Below are 21,046 nucleotides of genomic sequence, written 5' to 3'. Positions count from 1 at the left end.
CAACCGATGACCCATTTCTCTACAGTGTTGGTATGAAGTGAGTGAATCTTCGTATGCCCTTTCTAATGTTTATGTTTAGGAAATTTGCCAGCCTCCTGTCACTAACTACTTTATCAGTTTTCAGAGAGGCCATGGTGACTGACACGAACGTGATACCACTGGATTGAGCTGGAATAGACTGTGCCAACTTGAGCTCGGAAGGCCGATGCTACTTAGCCTCTCCGTAGCTTTGATTTACAAATTTCCTTCCTTGTTTCACCCAACAAGCAATCAAAATTTATGAACAACTGTTTCTTACTTACATACATACATACATACATACATACATACATACATACATCACCACCAATATAGACTGTTATGCCTTTCAGCGTTCAGTCTGCAAGCCTCTGAGAATTTACTAAACGTCGCCACAATCCTCGATTTGCAACTAGTGTTGTGGCCTCATTTAGTTCTATACCTCTTATCTTTAAATCGTTAGAAACCGAGTCTAACCATCGTCGTCTTGGTTTCCCTCTACTTCTCTTACCCTCCATAGCAGAGTTCATTATTCTCCTAGGTAACCTATCCTCCTCCATTCTCCTCACATGACCCCACCACCGTAGCCGGTTTATGCGTACAGCTTTATCCAATGAGTTTATTCCTAAATTAGCTTTTATCTCCTAATTCCGAGTACCCTCCTGCCATTGTTCCCACCTGTTTGTACCCGCAATCATTCTCGCTACTTTCATGTCTGTTACTTCTAACTTATGAATAAGATATCCTGAGTCCACCCAGCTTTCGCTCCCGTAAAGCAAAGTTGCTCTGAAAACAGACCGATGTAAAGATAGTTTCGTCTGGGAGCTGACTTCCTTCTTACAGAATACTGCTGATCGCAACTGCGAGCTCACTGCATTAGCTTTACTACACCTTGACTCAATCTCACTTTATATATTACCATCCTGGGAGAACCCACAACCTAAATAATTGAAATTATCTACCTGTTCTAGCTTTGTATCGCCAATCTTACATTCAATTCTGTTGAATTTCTTACCTATTGACATCAGTTTAGTCTTCGAAAGGCTAATTTTCATACCATACTCATTGCACCTATTTTCAAGTTCTTTCAGCACAATCTGCCATTAAGGCAAAGTCGTCAGCATAGGCCAGACTGCTTATTACATTTCCGCCAAACCGAATCCCTCCCTGCCATTTTATACCTTTCAGCAGATGATCCATTTAAACTACGAACAGCAAAGGTGAAAGATTACAGCCTTGTTTAACCCTTGTAAGTATCCTGAACCAAGAACTCATTCTACCATCAATTCTCACTGAAGCCCAATTGTCATCATAAATGCCTTTGATTGATTTTAATAATCTACCTTTAATTCCATAGTCTCCCAATATAGCGAACATCTTTTCCCTTGGTACCCTGACATATGCTTTCTCTAGATCTACAAAACATAAACACAACTGCCTATTCCTCTCGTAGCATTTTTCAATTACCTGGCGCATACAGAAAATCTGATCCTGACAGCCTCTCTGTGGTCTGAAACCACACTGGTTTTCATCCAACTTCCTCTCAACGAATGATCGCACCCTCCCTTCCAAGATGCCAGTGAATACTTTGCCTGGTATACTAATCAATGAGTTAATAAAAACGATCATGGCATTGTATAAGGAATGTTGTAGTTGCGTGCAAACATAAGTTGGCAGGACAAGTTGGTTCAAAATAACTAGTGGGCTGAGACAGGGAAGTGTTCTATCACCAATCCTGTTTACAATAGTAATGGATGACATCATGAGAACAGCAACAGCAGCATATGGAGGAAGAGAAATGAACATGATGTTATTTGCAGATGATATTGTGATTTGGGGAGAAGACGACAGGAAGGTTCAAGAACAGTTGAATGTGGTGAATGGGAAGATCAAAGAATATGGATTGAAAATAAGTGTAGAAAAGAGTAAAACTCTTGTTATGACTAGAGGGGAGAAAGAAGGGAAAGGTCAGATTAGACTTGCAGACAAGCCCCTGGAAGTGGTGGAAACGTTTAAATACCTGGGGAGTAAATTAATGGAGAATGCTCGACTGGATGCTGAGATTAATAAAAGGATTCAAGCTGGAAGTTGTTTCTATCTTAGTGTAAGAAACATGTTATGGGACAAAGATGTGCCAATGGAAGCAAAGGATACTATGTACAAGATGTATTACGTACCCATAACAACTTACGGAGCAGAAACTTGGACAATGGCAAAGAAGGATGAGAGTCGAATACAGGCAGCCGAAATGAAATTCTTGAGTATGATACAGAAGAGTAGAAGAGAGAAAATAAGGAATGAGAAAATCCGGGAAGAAATTGGAGTGGAAAAAATGAATGATAGAATAGAGAAGAGCTGACTAAGATGGTTTGGGCACATAAAGCGAATGAGCGACGAAAGAATGCCACAAAAGGTGATGGAAGGATACCATCCAACGCAGCATTATAGAAAGAAACCTGGACTGGGACACAGTGTTGGAGGAGGAGTGGTGGAAAGACCGAAGAAAGTGGAGAGGAACCATATTTGCCCCTACCCGGCTACAGCTGGATAAAGGGAAATGATGATGATGATGATGACTAATCAATGAGATACCTCGATAGTTGTTGCAATCCTTCTTGTTCCCTTGCTTATAGATAGGTGCAATTACTGCTTTTGTCCAATCTGAAGGTACCTTACCAACACTCCATGCTAATCTTACTACTCTATGAAGCCATTTCATCCCTGCCTTCCCACTATACTTCACCATTTCAGGTCTAATTTCATCTATTCCTGCTGCCTTATGACAATGGAGTTTATTTACCATCCTTTCCACTTCCTCAAGCATAATTTCACCAACATCATTTTCCTCCTCCCCATGAGCTTGGCTGTTTGCAACACCACCAGGATGATTTCCTTTTACATTGAGAAGATGTTCAAAATATTTCCTCCACCTCTCCAGTGATTCCCTGGGATCTATTATGACTTCACCTGAATTACTCAAAACACTGTTCATTTCCTTTTTCCCTCCCTTCCTAAGATTTTTTATTACTGTCCAGGTTATTACCAAAATCTTCCCATGACTTCTTTTTGGATTCAACAACTATTTGTTTCGCTCTGTTTCTTTCATCTACATACAAATCCCTGTCTGCCTCGGCCCTTGTTTGGAGCCATTTCTGATAAGCCTTCCATTTACGTTTATGCTCTCACTTCATCATTCTACCAAGATGTTCACCTTTTCCCATCTTTACACACAGTTGTTCCTAGTCATTCCCTTGCTGTTTCTACTACAGCATCCCTGTGAAAAAATGAAATGTCGTATGGCTTTTAGTGCCGGGATATCCCAGGACGGGTTCGGCTCGCCAGGTGCAGGTCTTTCTATTCGATGCCTTTAGGCGACCTGCGCGTCGTGATGAGGATGAAATGATGATGAAGACAACACATACACCCAGCCCCCGGGCCATTGGAATCAACCAATTAAGGTTAAAATCCCCGACCCGGCCGGGAATCGAACCCGGGACCCTCTGAACCGAAGGCCAGTACGCTGACCGTTCAGCCAACGAGTCGGACAGCATCCCTGTATGCCACCCATTCACTTTCTATATCCTGAACCTGCTTGCTGTCTACTGTTCGAAACTTCTCACTAATCATATCCATGTACTTCTAATTTCCTCGTCCTGGAGATTTTCTACCCTTATTCGTTTGCAGACAGATTTCACTTTCTCTACCCTAGGCCTAGAGATACTTAGTTCACTACAGATCAGATAGTGGTCTGTACCATCGAAAAATCCGCGGGAAACTCGTACATTCCTAACAGATTTCCTGAATTCAAAGTCTGTTAAGATATAGTCTATTATGAATCTGGTACCCCAGCCTCCCGTGTGTAGCGGTGAATAGCCTTATGCTTGAAGAATGTATTCATAACAGCTAAACCCATACTAGCACAGAAGTCCAGCAAAATGCTTTCCATTCCCATTAGCTTCCATATCTTCCCCACATTTACCAATCACCCTTTCGTATCCTTGAGTTCTATTCCCAACTCTCGTATTGAAATCGCCCATTAGCACTATTCTATCCTTGCTGTTGACCATGACCACGATGTCACTCAATGCTTCATAAAACTTGTCAACTTCATCCTCATCTGCACCCTCACATGGTGAATACACGGACACAATTCTAGTCCTAATTCCTCCAACTGACAAATCTACCCACATCATTCGCTCATTTATGTGCCTAACAGAAACTATGTTCCGTGCAAGGTATTCCTGATAAAGAGCCCTATCCCAGACTCTGACCTTCCCTTTCTAACACCCGTCAAGTACACTTTATAATCTCCTATCTCTTCCTCATTATCTCCCCTTACCCAAATATCACTTACTCCTAGCACATCCAGATGCATCCTCTTTGCAGACTCAGCCAGTTCTACCTTCTTTCTTCTATAAGCCTCATTAATATTGATAGCTCCCCATCGAATTTCATTTCGTTCGCCAAGTTGTTTCCAAGGAGTCCCTCGCCTGTCAAATGGGAGTGGGACTCCATTACTCCCATAGGTCCGAAGCTTGCTAAAAATGTTCTGAGCTCGTTAAATTCATGAAGCAGGATGCTACCCTACTTGCACATAGTCCAAGTGAGGATCTCTCCTCTAACGGGTTATGGACCACTGGTGAATTGTATAGTCCTAGCCGCCTGAGCACAAGGAGGGCCATGACTCAGAATATGTCCGAGATGCCCACTCCCATTCCATAGCAACTGTATCGCGACTCTCAGGACCACTTACTAGGGCACTCAGCCGTTGCCCATGGTTCACGAACTAGGACGTGACTACAGTAACCCACAAACATGAACCATAACTGTTTCACAGACCAACATAAATTCATAGTGAATTTTTCTGTCAGGAAGAAAGAAGTCTTTATGTTGTGTAGAACGTTCACTGCTGTAGTTAAAATAAATAATCTTCCAACAAGTAATCTCTCCATGACTCCGCTACATACCAATATAAATGGTCTGTTATTGGACATTATAAATTTTCCATCTAACTCATTCCTGGTTGCCAGCGTTTCGCCCCAGTGTGCTAAGTTGGGCTCATCAGTAGGTAAATAGCACACCCATCAAGACGCACGGCTAGTGCATACCATGGAGGCCACTGCGTAGGCTACTTCAAGCACCAGCAGTGCCAATGCACTATGAGAGACTTTGTCTCATTACCAAAAATTGATGCCTGCCTGGCCATCAAATGATATAGATGTTGATTCCCATAGGGAACCTGAAATATTTGTCCTAAATGAGTAAATTTGTAATACCAATATAAATGGTCCGTTATTGGACACTGTGCTTAGCACACAGGGGCAAAACACTGGCAACCAGGAATGAGTGAGCTGGAAAATTTATAATTGCTTCTTCTTTCTTCTGTCATCCTATTCCCTTCTCCTTCATCCCACACAACTTGTTCTGTTCATAAATCACCCAGCCCGAGAGATCACGTTACAATCTACGGGCCCCACCCCGCTCTTTGGGCGGGGAATGAAAACTTTTCTGCCGCCGCCGCCGCCTCGACCACCTGATGAGCCTAACTTACCACAATGAGGTGAAATCCTGGAAACCAGGAATGAGTTAGATGGAAAATTTATAACGTCCAATAACGGACCATTTATATTGGTATTATAAATTTACTCATTCGGGACAAATATTTCAGGTTCCCTATGGGAATTAACATTTATATAATCCACTGCGTACCTGCTTGCAGATCTCCCTCGAGCATTCTGCTGTCTGAATGAATGTCTTGTAGTTAGTGAAGGCAAGTTCCTGCGTTTGCTCCAACACAGCTGCCTTCTCTTCACTAAGTCTCTCTGGCTCCTTCTCTGAAAGAAATGGGCTACATCAATGGTGTTTCAATAGAAAGTTGGTAAAAGATATAAAGGAGATACAATCACTGTTACAGAATATACCTGCTGGTGGGTGGCAGGATCTGTGCACTAGCCCACTCCTCATATACATATATGACATGTATATAAGGAAATCTATTATCCGTCTTACTAATAAACGGTGTATAACATTTATACAAGGTTTATACACCGTTTATGTGAAATTCGTTACTAATAAACTGTGTATAAGCCTCCTGTGTATACATTTGTTATAGTTATTCATTGAATTGCTTATACAGACCAGGACCCTTGTATAAGCGCTGTATAGCAGCGAGTAGCGGAAAAAGAAACGAGTGAGCAGTTTATTTTCATGGTATTTATTTCTACAGTAATATAATCATGGTGAAATATTCGACTTATCCATTTAACATTGAAAGAATGGACGATAACGTTGATGATCTTCACGATATTTTAAACATAGAAGACATACCCCATTCAGAGGTTATGGAGGCTAGACATCTTCGTAAAGTAAAACACTTTGAATAACTATAAAAGAAATGATGGTTGGGCGTATTTTTGTGTAATGATGTGTTACTGCTTAATAGACTTTCGATATTGCGAGTATATTATACATTATCTGTTCCTACAAAGATCTTTCTCAAATTTGAGTACCTATAAAATGGGACATATTCCTCGAGATAAAAAATGGCATAACTTGAAAACCATACGTAATATGATTTCCATACTTTGTAGTTGAATACGCAGAAATATGATGTATAAATGCCTAATAGAAACTTTTTGGATCAAACCTTTATTTTAGGCTACAAAACAGTTTTTCCTTTCTCCTGAAAAGTAAGGATTTTGGAATGTGTACCCTTTTCAACTCGCCTGTTCAATTACAATTGCTTACGTTTTCCGTACTACCCCAGTTAGGAGCTTTTGATATTTTCTTAGCTTTTCCATTTCTTTCTTGGCGTTCATTACACAAGCAAGCTGAAGAAATGTTGATATCAATTTAAGTCATTTCTAGCTGTCTCACGGAATGACAATGAATAACTAAGTTATAAAAGAAATGATAGTTGGGCGTATGTTTGTGTAATAATGTGTTACTGGTTTAATAGACTTTTGAAATTGCGAGTTTATTATACATTCTTTGCCTCTACAAAGATCTTACATCTTTCTCAAATTTGAGTATAAAAAGGGACATATTCCTTGACATAAAAAATGGTATAACTTGAAAATCGTACGTAATATGATTTCCATACTTTGTAGTTGAATACGCAGAAATATGATGTACAAATGCCTAATAGAAACTTTTTTCGTTTAGCTACAAAACAGGTTTTCCTTTCTCCTGAAAAGTAAGGATTTTGGAATGTGTACCCTTTTCAACTCGCCGATTCAATTACAATTGCTTACGTTTTACGTACTATCCCAGTTAGGAGCTATTGATATTTTCTTACGCCTTTCCACTTAAAATTTTTTTTTTTTTTTTGGTGTTCATTACACAAGCAAGCTGAAGAAATGTTGATATCAGTATAAGCCAATTTCCAGCTGTCTCACTTAGTGTTGCCACTGCCTTTTCGATATGCCGTGCTACTGTGCGACTTTCTGGAAAGTTTTGATCAAAGATAACCAGCAGAAGCGATCATAAAGGCGGTGAACGTGCGAAATACATCAGTGAACTGCAGGAAGAGATTTCTACGCCTTGGAACGAGTGTATACGTGCTGTATAGTAATACAATGTGTATACCTCGTTTATTAGTAAGAAAAATGTAAAACGCTTATACAGGGTTTATTCACTGTATAACTAAACAAGAGTTAAACAACTGTATAAGGACTTTTTATTAGTATGATGGTATATATATATAATTATATGGCCTCAACTAGCATGTGCAAGCATTTTTATCTAGCACCATTTAGGTAGCCTCGGTGAAATTTCAATGTTCCTTTTTACTTCATCATATATCGAGGGAAAGGAGAAAAAGCAAATCTATTGGGTAATGCATTGCCAAGTCTTAATTTTTTTGAACACCAAATGTGTCACCAGAGATCTAACATCACATAACACTAGAATGTTCAATGAACTTTCTCCCACCCTTCAAAAATCTGTCTACCTTTGTCAGGTTTGACCCTGCAATCTTGGATCTGAAACTCTACCATGATAAGCCAAGAAACGATGCTACGTATTCAATTGGAAGAGACTGCAGTTCACACATCACTGTCAGTAATTGCAACAGCATGCAATGGGTACAGACGTGCACATTAATGGTGTCCCGACATAAACAATCAACACTGCCCCACTCCAGTACTGAAAAGAAGGGGAGAGAGTGAAGGGGTAGTGTTGAAGGCCAATCCAGTACAAAACATGGGGGAAGAGAGTGAAGGGGTAGTGTCGAAGGCACAATGACTCACCTTCTCGCTTAACGCATTGCTGCATGGACTGCATGCAGACAGCCCGCTACAAGACTTTGTTGTGATCGAAATGGGCACAGTGACGGATGTATTGAAGTACAGCATTAGGTTACCTACTCGTCCGGTCCCGCGGTGTATGGGGCAACGTGTCCGGCCGCCCCGAGTTCGATTCCCGGCCGGGTCAGGGGGTTTTAATTGTAAATTATTAATATCCCTGGCCTGGGGACTGCATATTTGTGTCGTCCTTAACGTTCCTCACATTCAACACTCAACACTTCCGCAATTCGAATTACATGCAGGTTCATATATTGTGCAAGCAGGGGCAAAAGAACTCTATAGGTCGACGCCCTGAACAAATAGCATTTTAACCTAAACAATTAAAAAAGTAACCTACTCTGATAATTACAGCATTAAGAGGTAAAGGAGGTTTTTAACCGGAAAGTATTTTATACTACTGTAGTTAGGAATATTTTGTAGCTGCGTTATATCGGGTCTACCAATCCTTCTTCACCTCGTTCTTGCCATATTTCTATCCATCTCCAAACTGTCTTAAGACTGCATGGTATTGCTTCTGCTATTGTTTGGGGGACCATGTGAGCCTCCCACATGCCAATAATACGGCCTTGATTCAGCTGCGATAGGATAGGAGCCATCTTATTACAATGTTACAGTATAACGCTGGAATACACACACTGTGTATTCAGCACTACCTGTTCATTCCCTTCCCCTCCTTTTCAGTACTGGAGTGGCCTTCAACACTACCCCTTCACTCTCTCCCCTCCTTTTCAGTACTGGAGTGGGGCAGTGTTGATTGTTTATGTCGGGACACCATTAATATGTGTGCGTGTACATCTCACCAGATTAAGACTTTCATCTATAAGAACTAGAGGTTCTGGTTGCTCAGTTGAATCCGCCTTTTCTCTTGCTGGAGGATCTTCATGCCAAAGAAGTTGAGAGACTGATCAACCAGTAGGATCTGAAGCACAATATAGGTAAATCTTCCCACAACAATGGTACATCACATAGAACGAGTGTTCTTTAAATATTTTGAATAAGGCCACCAATCACAGAGCATGAGAACAGGTAGTTCATGTTTCACTTTCACCTAGTTTAAATATCAATATAATTTAATGATTGGTATAATATAAATATGGCTTATTGATATTTCCAGAACAATAAAAACGTACTCATACCAATACGTATGGATTCTAACAATGACCCCCTTATATTTTCAAACTCAGTTATCTTCATATTTGGTAGGATCGCATCATTTCTGGAAAACTAAAGATGAGACTAGTACAGACACTGGTATTCTCTATCTTCCTCTATGGTGGTGAAACGTGGACTTTACGAGTTTCAGATTTGAATAAGATAAACTCGTTCGAGATGTGGTGCTGGAGAAGAATGCTTCACATTCCTTGGACAGCATTTCGAACCAACGAATCCATTCTCAAGGAGCTGAACATCAGTACCAGGTTATCGGCAAAATGTCAACATTCTTTGGTCATATTATGCATCGTGTAGAAGGAAGCCTTGAAAAGCACATAATCTTGGGAAACGTGCCTGGAAAGAGGGAGCTTGGGTGAGCACCTATACGCTGGACAGATGGCATAAAACATGCAACAAAGACATCGTGCATACAATCTACCTGTATAGCAGAAGACCGTGGAGGATGGAAACGGGTACAAAGAAATATCTTCAAAGATCACGATCCTCAGGATTGAGGGACCGATATAGACAGACATTAGGTGGCTGCTAAGGGAGCAACCTCACTCTTTCTCCCCTATACTGGACCTGGAGGTTTAAAAACAATTTCAGGATCAATGGATTCTCGAAACATTTCTGGCTGAAGGAAAAGTTAAGACCATTGTTTCTTAAATGACAACGTAAAACTCTCAGGTGGAGAGTGCCAACGCAATGTTGTGAAGAATGCCAGGTAATGTAGTCATTAAAATTATGATGGTGAACTCCAATGCAATGTCAAATCACTGGCTTCCTTTCAGAAGGGGGGTTCAGCTCTGTTTAGGTGCATGTATATATAAATTAATCGGTTGGGGTGGGTAGCCAGTGGCATCGCCCATTGGAGATTTTTATCTGCTACATAAATCACCAACTGCTTTCCAAGGAATTTCTGGTAAAAAAAAAAGTATATCATTTTAGTTCATATTCAATATAAACACAACTGGTCAAAAAATCTGATAGTTTGATAGTTACTACTCACTCAACTGCTCAAGACCATATGATCCCAGCTTAGATAAGTACAGGGCAAAGTCCGGATTATCTTTCCACTCATCTGAAATGAAAATGAAGAAATATTAAATAAATCACAACAGAAGACTAAACTGCTGGTAAATAAGCTTAACTGCAATTATTTTGATAGGCATAATATCTAATATCTGATTCCGTATTGACGTCAACTATCATATGCAATGAGTTTCATTCTGCATCCATATTAACAAACTGATTACAATCACATCTATGTCATAACACCTGTCAGACTTATTTGACCCATTTTAAAATGAACATTGGAACTAGCAATTTTAAGTGAAACTTCAAAGTTTTTATGACAAAATACTGAAGATGTTCCAAATTAAGGGACAAAACATGTACTACAGTACTCTTTTTTAATGTTCTGGTGATCTAAGATTTACTGATTGTACTGTATATACTGAAAAGGCGGACAATATACGTATCTCAATTAACTTGAATAAGCAAAATATAGCCTACATGGGGGTTGGGGGATTGCAAACACAAACTTTAAAACAAAAGTTTCCCAGAGGAAAAATTGAAATGGTAATATGCTAATAAAAAAGAAAGAAAAAAAAAGAAAAAAAATATCTATAGCATGACAAGCAATGAAACAGGGAAACAGCATGGCTGAATGAAGAACTGGAGGTAAATCACATACACAGAATCACAGAAGCGTTAGGCAAATAAATATATATGGACTGGCACTGACATAGATTAGTGCTGCTAAAGTAAATTCAAGAAAATAAATACCAGTAGTTGTATTTACATCACTCATAGTCATCCAGGCATCATCGTGATTTAAAGTTATAAATTGTGTCTTTTTATGGTAAATCAAATGAAGTAAGCTTTACTTGCAGAAATACTGAAGTTTTATTATATGATATAATCCAAAAGCAATTGATAGCACAGACTTATGGCGGTGACAATCAAACAAATCATGTCAATGGAAGCGATGTAAAGCTATGGAAGAAGTTAGTTTGTACCTGAGCTTTGGGGCTTTTCAAAATACGTGTTGTCCAGACTCGTGTATGCTCTAATAAGGGTTGGACTTACAGTATGCGAACCTTTTCTTAATACCAAGTTACGATTCAACACTAGGGAGCTCACGTATCAAGAAAAGGTTCGCGTACTGTACATGCAATGGATCCTATGAAGAGAGAGCAATGGATGCGGGCTAGTTATGAATTTCAACACATCATAACTAGATTTGATGTACATAGTTTTCATTTCAAGCTTTGTAGCACAAAAGCTTATCATGAATCGAATGTGTGCGTGAAGGACGTGATCAATCCTAACCTGCCCTAATAGAGGGCAAGTTCTGTACAGAAGAGCGAGGTGTCTGTATTTCAGAAGATGGAACCTTTAGGTGGTTTTATTTAATTATTTTATTTTGTATGGTCATTTGGCTGCAATGAAGAATTATTAGAATCACAAAAATGTTGCTATTGGCTTTACATCACACCGACACAGATAGGTCTTATGGCGATGATGGTACAGGAAAGGGCTAGGACTGGGAAGGAAGCGGCCATGGTCTTAATTAAGGTACAGCCCCAGCATTTGCCTGGTGTGAAAATTGGAAACCACGGAAAATCACAAAAATTGAGAAACAAAGTAGGATTACGATAACGGTTAGTGACAACACTGTTTGCGACACTGGTTCAAAAGCACAAGCATTAGATCAATTACAAATTTCATGAAGATATAAAATAGGGAGGATCCTTTTATGAAGTTAATGGAGAAAAAAAAAAAAAAAAAAACAGTGAGCACTTATAAACAAAGTGTACTTCATAACCTTCAATTTAGTTTGATGCGAGAGCAGGGCATTTCAATATCCATTTAAGCAATGGCAGTTTTATTGGAAAATATGTACAAACCTCGAATGTTGTTATTAAACAAGATTTTCATAACATTTTCTGTTTCAAGATCCATTTGAATACAGTTCAATGAAATGACACACCTCTTTACGTACACACAACGTACACATCTCCCGTACCGTAACTGGCTAGTGTTGGGTCGCTCAGGAGCGAGTCGTTACTGATGAACGACTCTTTTTGTGGAGCGACTCCCCGTTCGCTCCTCTCAAGAGAGCGGACCGTTCACACATAACACTCGCCGTTGCCAACGATTTTTTATTTCGGGGCGGGGGGGGGCGAAGCCCGCTCCCCCCGCGTGACCAACGACTCAATCTACATGGCCTCCGACATGCTATTATTTCTAAGAAGAAGAAGAAAGAGATAGCAGGGGAGAGTGGGAAGTGATACAAGGAGTATCTGCCTGTTTCCATGTCAAACACGCTACCAGGCGATATTGTATTAGGTATATGGTGTTGAAGTTTGGTATTGAAGGGTCAGGGAAAAACCACATAGGCAGAAAGAAGAAAGAGCCTTTTGATAGCACATGCAAGGATGTGGGCTGGAAAAAGACCAGAGGTTGTGTTAGTTAGGAACAGGTAACATGCACAAAACATAAACCAATTCCTTGCCGTTCCATCGTCTGGGGATCAGTCCGTCTGGGCACTGCTGTGACTAGCACGGTCCTTGCCGGCTGCGGAGCCATGCGTCAAGTACCACTAGGGCCCGCCGCACAACTCCACCTCCTTGGGGTACCTCGTACCCAGTCTCCGATCCCGGAGAATGAGGCCAAGCCCGCCGAGGCGGGGGCCTCCTGGAAGGGGCTGGGTCATGGCGCCGGGCCTCCCTCCTCTCTGCCCGCGCCATGGCCCTGTAGACCGGGCAACTGCGGTGGGAGGCCGGGTGGCCCCCCGCGCAATTGGCGCACACCGGCGCCTCCTTAAGTGTTGCGCAGGCCGTGTAGTGGTGATCACCACCACAGCGGTTGCACTTCACTTGGAGTCCACAGCTAACCTGACGGTGGCCCCACCTCAGACAGCGGAAACACTGCAAGAGCTGCTGAGGGGGACGTTTTACTCTCACCTGACTGCCGCTACCCGCTGAGGTCCTCTCCTGATTGGCTCCTCGGTTGACTGCTGTCCTGGGAGCAGTCCTGGGTTGCGGCTTGGCGGTCCTCTCCTGGTGAGCCAGCGACGCCTTCTGCTTCCTGGTGCGGCGTCGTCTTCTTCTTCTTCCCGGGGGTTGCTTCTCGGCGGGGGAAGAGGCCTCGTCCTGGTGGCCCTCCTCCCGGCCTGGTGACCCCAGGGTAGCTGATGGCTCCGCTGCGTCGCCGTCTTCTTCCTTCTCCTGGCTGGCGGCGGCGTCGGTCGGTGCTAACGCCTGAGTGCATTCCCTGTCCTGTGGGGCGCACATCGAGGTCTGCAGCTCGACAGACGTGCTGGCAGGGTGGGCCTGGATAGCAGCCTCAGAACGCCAGGGGGCGTCCTCCTCCACTGAAGTCGCACAGTCGCGGCGCCAGAGGGCGTCATGCCCCACCTCCGTGATGGCGTCGCTAGTCGCCGGCTGGGTGGCCAGGACTAAGTCGGTGTTAACCGCCCTATTCCTTAGCCTCCTCGGCGTCTCCCTGGTCTCCGTCGCGGCCCTGACTGCGCCGGTGTTCATCCCTGGCACGCCGTCTCTCCCTGGTAGACGGATGACCTGGAACAGAGTAGAAAGCTCCTTCTCTGCGTCGCGCATCCGCTCCTGGTCGTGATGCGGATAATGAGGCCTCCTGGTAGGAAGCTCTCGATGGCCATGGTTGTCGAGATGTTCCTGCCTCCTCGGCGAGGGCGCCGCATTCTGTCCAGGACGAGGCCCCGTTCAGAAGTTACAGGGCGCCCCGGCCTGTAGTATACGAGCAGCGCCTCGTACTCCGGATCGGTGTGGCCTTCGGAGAAGAAAAAGCCTTCAGGGGGGTCGCACCCGTCCCTGTACGGCTCCGTCTCCACCTCGGTCTCCGGCTCCGGCTCGGGTGCAGGCGACTCGTTGTCCTCCGCTGCCCAGCAGTAGTCCGACGATCGCCACACGTCCGTCTTCTTCATCCTGGTCTTCCTGAAAGAGAATAAGAATAAGCGAGCACTGAGAAGTGCTCAGCTCAGACAAAAGCTCTTTCGAAGTCGTACTAATAAGTACAGCTGCCCACTGGCGTAGCCAGGGGGGGGGGGCCCAGGGGGGCCGGCCCCCCCCCAAAATATTTCCTGAAACTAGAGCAAGGATTAGCCGTTGTTTTACGTACGGTACGAACAACTTAAAAACGTACGCCGAAATGTTAAATTAACGTAGCGACAAGAATCTATTAGTAGGGCTCAATAGGGACATACACAATTCTCCATATTTGTACTGCTTGAATGAAAGGAAGACACTTAGGATTGTGATGCGCGAGGATATTTTCCTGTAGAGGCCTCAGTATTGGGAATGAAACCGTGTATTGACAAATGTCAAGACATGAAGAAAGGGCCAATTAGCAAGGGATTACTCAGTAGGGGGCCGGAACGTGACCACCGAGATAACGGGGGCCACGTCCAGAAACAGCTGCAAGCTTACAACATCGTGTCAGCTTTTGCAGATCGGTTCCAGGAAACAACAATGTCCTAGGGATCCTCGGGTTGCACCGTGGTTGAGAGATGTGCTGTGTTTGAGTTGCAGCGTTGGGAAGACTGTGACAGGATTGTGATCTGCACGTTAGTTCCTCATTTTGTGTCATATAAGTAATATTTTTTGAAGAGGGACCGTTTTGTCACTGAAAAGCCAACACTATGTGCATCCTCGGTAAGTTATGAAAAGTTTTTTTTAAAATTCTTACAGTGCCAAGACAATCGCGGATGCGTGCCTAAGTTCGATAGGTAGGCCTATATATTTTGTCAAATGCCCGGGGACTGATTGGAACCTCAAATGGCACCATCAAAAGTGCGGGTAAATACTTTATAATTGGCGGGCATGATAACTCCGTTCCAATGCTTCTATCTTCTCATCACGACGGCCCAGGCTTGAATCGCAGTCGATACATGAAACATTTTTAAAATGGGTAGTCACGTTCTACTGATACGGATTTTACTTAAAACACTAGATCCCGTCCCTTACCTTTCTTTATACTTTTGAGTCAGAACCGCATCATTTATGGTGGTGTATTTTGAGTATCCAACCATTCTTCGGACTTACCTTGTACCTTAAATGGTGAGTGGATGCAGTGGCGTACCCACAAAATAGTAGTGTGGATACAACTTTCCCTTGAAAGGGGTTGTGAAAATATTTTTTATTTTTTATTTAGAATTTGCTTTACGTCGCACCGTAGGTCTTCAATGGCGACGATGGGAAAGGAAAGGGCTGAGAGTGGCAAGAAGCGGCCGTGGCCTTAATTAAGGCACAGCCCCAGCTTTTGCCTGGTGTGAAAATTGGAAACCACAGAAAACCATATTTAGGGATGCCGACAGAGGTGTTTGAACCCACTATCTCCCGGATGCAAGCACACAGCTGTGCGCCCCTAACTGCACGGCCAACTCGCCCGGTGAATATGAAAAGAAAGCCGGTCCTACCGAGTGCGGTGAGGGATCTTCAGTAGATATTGTTGGTTTTGATTGTTACCATGTACAATCATAGCTTTTTTCCTTTAACATAAACCGGCTGCATTATTGAAACTGTTCGTAAAATTGATAATATCGTTCTTCGTTTGTGAGGAAGTAGAATCTTCATTTAATTTGTCTTCTTAAAAAAAAAGGAACACTTTGGTACTACACCCCGTGAAGGTGACTACCTTCCAGGCCGTAGACATTTCGATTACGAGAGACTCAAGGAAAACTCTACTGCACCCCAAAACAAGGCTGTATCCTCCCCATCCCATGCCTTTCTTAACTCTGTCAGTGCCGGGAATCGAATGCAGGATGTCTTAAGTCAAATTCGAAAATAAGGAGACCTAAAAGTACCAGCCGGCCCCACAGTGTACGGGTAGCGTTGCCTCTTACCGGAGGCCCCGGGTTCTATTCCCAGCCAGGTCAGGGACTTTTACCTGGATCTGAGGGCTGGTTCGAGGTACACTCAGCCCACGTGTTTATAATTGAGGAGCTATCTAACGGTGAGATGGCGGCCCCGGTCTAGAAAGCCAGGAATAACAGCGGAGAGGATTCGTCGTGCTGACCACACAACACCTCGTAATCTGCAGGCCTCCGGGCTGAACAGCTGTCGCTTGGTAGGCGATGGCACTTCGGGGCTGTTACGTCATGGAGTTTAATTTGGAAAAGTGAACAGAGAAGGAAACGACACCCCTGCAAGGTTCCTTAGCTTCCAGCTAGTTCTTCTGTCCGGCCTCGTGCGTTTAGGACAGTAAGAAAACGTACGCCTTAATAAATGCTCCTCATAAAACCTTTGTAAAAATACTAGCTGCATCTATTTATAACAATAATCACAAACGCCTCCTTTTCATGTGGCTCAGTTGGTTGAGTCGCTGTCCTTCTGAGTCTGAGTTCGCAGGTTCAAATCCCGGATTGGATCGGTAACCCTTAAAACGGTGTTGAAATGGCAACAGCCCAGTGTCGTTGATTTCTGGCACGTTAATAAAAATTATAGATACGAATATTAGCGTCACGAAACTCTAACTTTATACTACAATATTCTGTATCCCAGACTTGCGTGGAAAAGTAATTAACAATTTACTTTACGTCACACCGACACAGATAGGTCTTATGGCGACGTCGGGATAGGAAATGCCTAGGAGTGGGAAGGAAGCGGCCGTGGCCTTAATTAAGGTACGGCCCCAGCATTTGCTTGGTGTGAAAATGGGAAACCACGGGAAAATATTTTCAGGGCTGCCGACAGTGGGGTTCGAATCCACTATCTCCCGGATGCAAGCTCACAGCTGCGTGGCCCTAACCGCGTTGGAAACTAACAGGACAAGGTAAACCCTACATAACATTTGTTGTAACGTGTATTTTTCTTTACCAACTAACAAAATATCTATACCCATACGCTTTACGTTATTTATTTATTTATTTATTTATTTATTTATTTATTTATTTATTTATTTATTTATTTATTTATTTATTTATTTATTTATTAGTGCCTTCAGTACAGTGGCGAAGTTAGGGCTCCAGGCCCTCTTGTACACTTAACCACATACTAATCAAAATCTTAAATAAAATACTGAGATTCTTAAAATAGTTAAAACTACATAAATTAATAGAATTTAAAATAAATTTAAGTAAATTACTTACTAAATATTCGGTGGTGGGGTCATGTGAGCCGAATGGAGGAGGATAGGTTACCTAGGAGAATAATGGACTCTGCTATGGAGGGTAAAAGAAGTAGAGGTAGACCAAGACGACGATGGTTAGACTCGGTTTCTAACGATTTAAAGATAAGAGGTATAGAACAAAATGAGGCCACAACACTAGTTGCAAATCGAGGATTGTGGCGACGTTTAGTAAATTCACAGAGGCTTGCAGACTGAACGCTGAAAGGCATAACAGTCTATAATGATAATGTATGTATGTATGTATGTATGTAAATTAATATTAGAACTAATTTATATTAAAAACTCTTAAACATGGCTATTCCTCATATTTCAACCATTCAGTCAGCTGTCCTCAGCAGGTAGTCTCGGCAGGTGACCTTAAATCGTGATTTAACAAAGCTAGTTTCTCTGACCTGAACTGACCTGGCAGGGAATTCCATAATCTGGCGACAGTCACCACAAATGATCTAATAATTTTATTTGTGCGGTGCAGTGGAATAGAAAGAATGGATCTAGAACGTGTATTAATGTTGTGAAATGATGATAAAAAGACGAATTTAGAAGAAATATACATTGGCTGACTTTCAGCTACCACTCTGATCACCATCGTTAAAGTGTGCAGCTGCCGACGTTTATCAGACATCAGCCATGAGACAGCCTGATAGTATGGGGTGATATGAAAATCGTACGGTACTCGATATTGTAAATAAATCGCAGGCAGGAATTCAGTGCTCGTTGAAGTTTAAGAGTTTCTTCTCTCGTCATGTCAACTAAAACAACGTCACAATAATCAAGAATAGGGAGAATGAGTGTCTGTATTAGTTTGGCCTGTAGCTCAAATGGAAATATATTCCTCTGTCGTTTAAGAGGGTGAAGTACTCCAAAAATCTTTTTACGTATTTCTTTCGTTTGATCAGACCAATCAACTGTTACATTCATCATCACGCCGGGATTTTTAACCGTTTTACTGTAGGGCATATAGTTACTATTCAGTAGGATAGGCGGGATTGCGACATTGTTTGAGAAGCTCAGTAATTCTCGTGATCCAATTATAATTGTCTGAGTTTTTTTTTTTTTTTTTTGCAGTTTAGTATAAGAGAGCTTCGTTGTGCATATACACTGAGTCGTCGGAGGTCCCTGTTAATATCTTGTCTTGCAGTGTCGATATAGCCTATTTAAAGATCGTCAGCACAGAGGTCATGTGTGTTATTTCCTGTCACAGATGGTATGTCATTGATATAAATACAGAAACTTAGGGGCCGTAGAATACTGCCCTGTGGGGCAACACTAAGTTTCATTTTCCATTTAGAGGCCTTGTCGTTTACTGTTACACGCTGTTGACGGTTACTCATAATGTTATGTATAAAAGTAATAGGAATATCATATACACCTGTAGTCTTTGATTTTATCGAGTACAAAGCCTTTTAACCTGATTTTCTGTGACACTGTGAAATGTGAATGGCAGATTGGCTGGAGGGGAGGGCGGTGAGTCGGTGCAGTTAATTTGGGTAGGTTGAATATTTATTCTACTAAAGTAATCGTTCAGTTCGTCAAGTGGAATGTCAGGAGTTGTCTGTCTCTGTTGATGTTTTCCTATTCCCAGAGGTCTAAGTTGGTCCCATGCGCGATTAGAATTTAAGTTGTTAGCTGAAATCCGAAAATATATGCATTTTTTAAATTTCTGATTAACTGCTTTGTGCGATTTCTTAAGATGCGATTAGATTCGAAGTCTGTGTCATCTAGGTTTGTTTATAATGTTGAAATAACGAGTCACGGTGGGCCATCATTCTCTTGCCTTCATCATCTAGCCATGGACAAGAAGAACGAGAAACGTGTATTCGATGCGCGCGCGTGTGTGTTTGTGTGTGTATCTTTGCCGCATTATTTGTATAAAATGTCACTTCTTTATTGCTTATCACATGACCATTATTATTATAATATTACCGTATTTGTTCTAAACCAGAATATTGCATCCTTTCTCAAAGTGTTTATTGCATTCATTTCACTTCTACGCGGAATATATGAAATGCTGCAGTTATGTTGGGATGGGAGTAACAGAGGTAGCCGAGGGACCGGGGCTTGTCGTCCAAGGAGTCCAGACACCCCAGGAGTTTTAACGAAAGTTCTTTTATTGAGCATTTTATATATAATGTGCATTAATATTAGCTTCCGGAGTCCGACTCATTGGCTGAATGATCAGTGCTGAGGCCTTCGGTTCAGACGGTTCCGGGTTCGATTCCCGGCTGGGTCGGGGATTTTAATCGCGTCTGAATAATTCTTCTGGCTTGGGACTGGGTGTTTGTCCCAACATATTCATATTCAGACAACATACTACATTACCAACCACCAAATAAACACACAACACTGATCACATCCCTCTATATAGGGTTGGCGTCGGGAAGGACATCCGGCTGTAAAACAGGGCCAAATCCACATGTGCGACACATTTCGCACCCGCGACCCCACAGATGTGGGAAAAGTGGGGAAGAAGAAGAAGGAAATTACTATTAGCTTCCGGAATCCGCACGAATCCACCACTCTTACTTGGATCCAAGGACACTCATTTCCTTTTTCGGTATTCTACACCACCTAAACTATGGAAGTTTGGACACCTATCAAAATAAAATTCTGGATGAATGGGCCCCCCCCAAACTGAAATCCTGGCTACGCTACTGCAGCTGCCTGGTTAGCACTTGAAAGTACTGAGCGCCTGGCAAGGAGAGAGAAAGTGGAGCGACAGGCACGTACGACCTCTCGCTACGACAGTCAGCTGCTCCTTGGGAAGTGGACCGATAGAAAAGCGGGTCGCAAGTAGTTTTACGAACGTCCGCTAGAGGTCTCGACATCTTGCTATGCTGCTCGCGCGAAATACATTCAATTAATAGTACATGTTGGTATCTAAAGACGTAAAAATCTACAAATGATGAATTTAGGACCATCTAAATGTGATTTCGAGTGATTGGATGTAAAGTAAAGCACATTTAAGTGGTATTCGGAATTATTTTAGGCGAAGTCAAGTGCGATAATTAATAAAAGTAATACATTAAAAATGACTTACCATGATCACTGCTCGTATCACTCACATTTTTAAGATCTTCCAACTTAAAGGCTTTGTCCTGAAGTTCTTTTCCAAGTCATGAGCATCTGTAATTGTATGAGCTTCATTGTCGAGTATTGGTTTTAAAAGTTTTGTAATGAGACTTGCAGTCAGTACTCTCTGATTACACTCGTCACATTTGAATGCCGCAATGAACTTTGGAACAACAAAAGCGTTAAGTTTTTTTAACTAAATTCGTATTTCCTAGATAACGTAATGAGTGACGCATATTCAACATATTTTGCAGGAAGTAAACAAATTCTTTTGAGGGGTAGCGTAATGCTCCACGATCTTCCATGAGGCACATCAATGGACTGTC

At 42.3% G+C, this 21,046-nt stretch overlaps 1 protein-coding gene across 1 annotated transcript in view; it reads right to left on the bottom strand.

Annotated features, from left to right (window-relative positions):
• Positions 1-12,543, bottom strand: part of Cog8 (conserved oligomeric Golgi complex subunit 8) — a 113,201-nt gene extending 100,658 nt beyond the window's left edge. Inside the window, exons 1-3 of the mRNA XM_067153831.2 lie at positions 12,392-12,543; positions 10,489-10,560; positions 5,728-5,852 (exon numbers count right to left, since the gene is read on the bottom strand). Of these exons, the coding sequence (XP_067009932.2) occupies positions 5,728-5,852; positions 10,489-10,560; positions 12,392-12,446 (252 nt within the window). The 5' untranslated portion in view covers positions 12,447-12,543. The remainder of the gene's footprint in view (positions 1-5,727; positions 5,853-10,488; positions 10,561-12,391) is intronic.
• Between the last annotated feature and the right edge of the window lie 8,503 nt (positions 12,544-21,046).

This window comes from Anabrus simplex, chromosome 9 (genome assembly GCF_040414725.1).
Source record: "Anabrus simplex isolate iqAnaSimp1 chromosome 9, ASM4041472v1, whole genome shotgun sequence".
NCBI lineage: Eukaryota > Metazoa > Arthropoda > Insecta > Orthoptera > Tettigoniidae > Anabrus > Anabrus simplex.
This window is presented reverse-complemented; position numbering and strand designations above follow the sequence as displayed.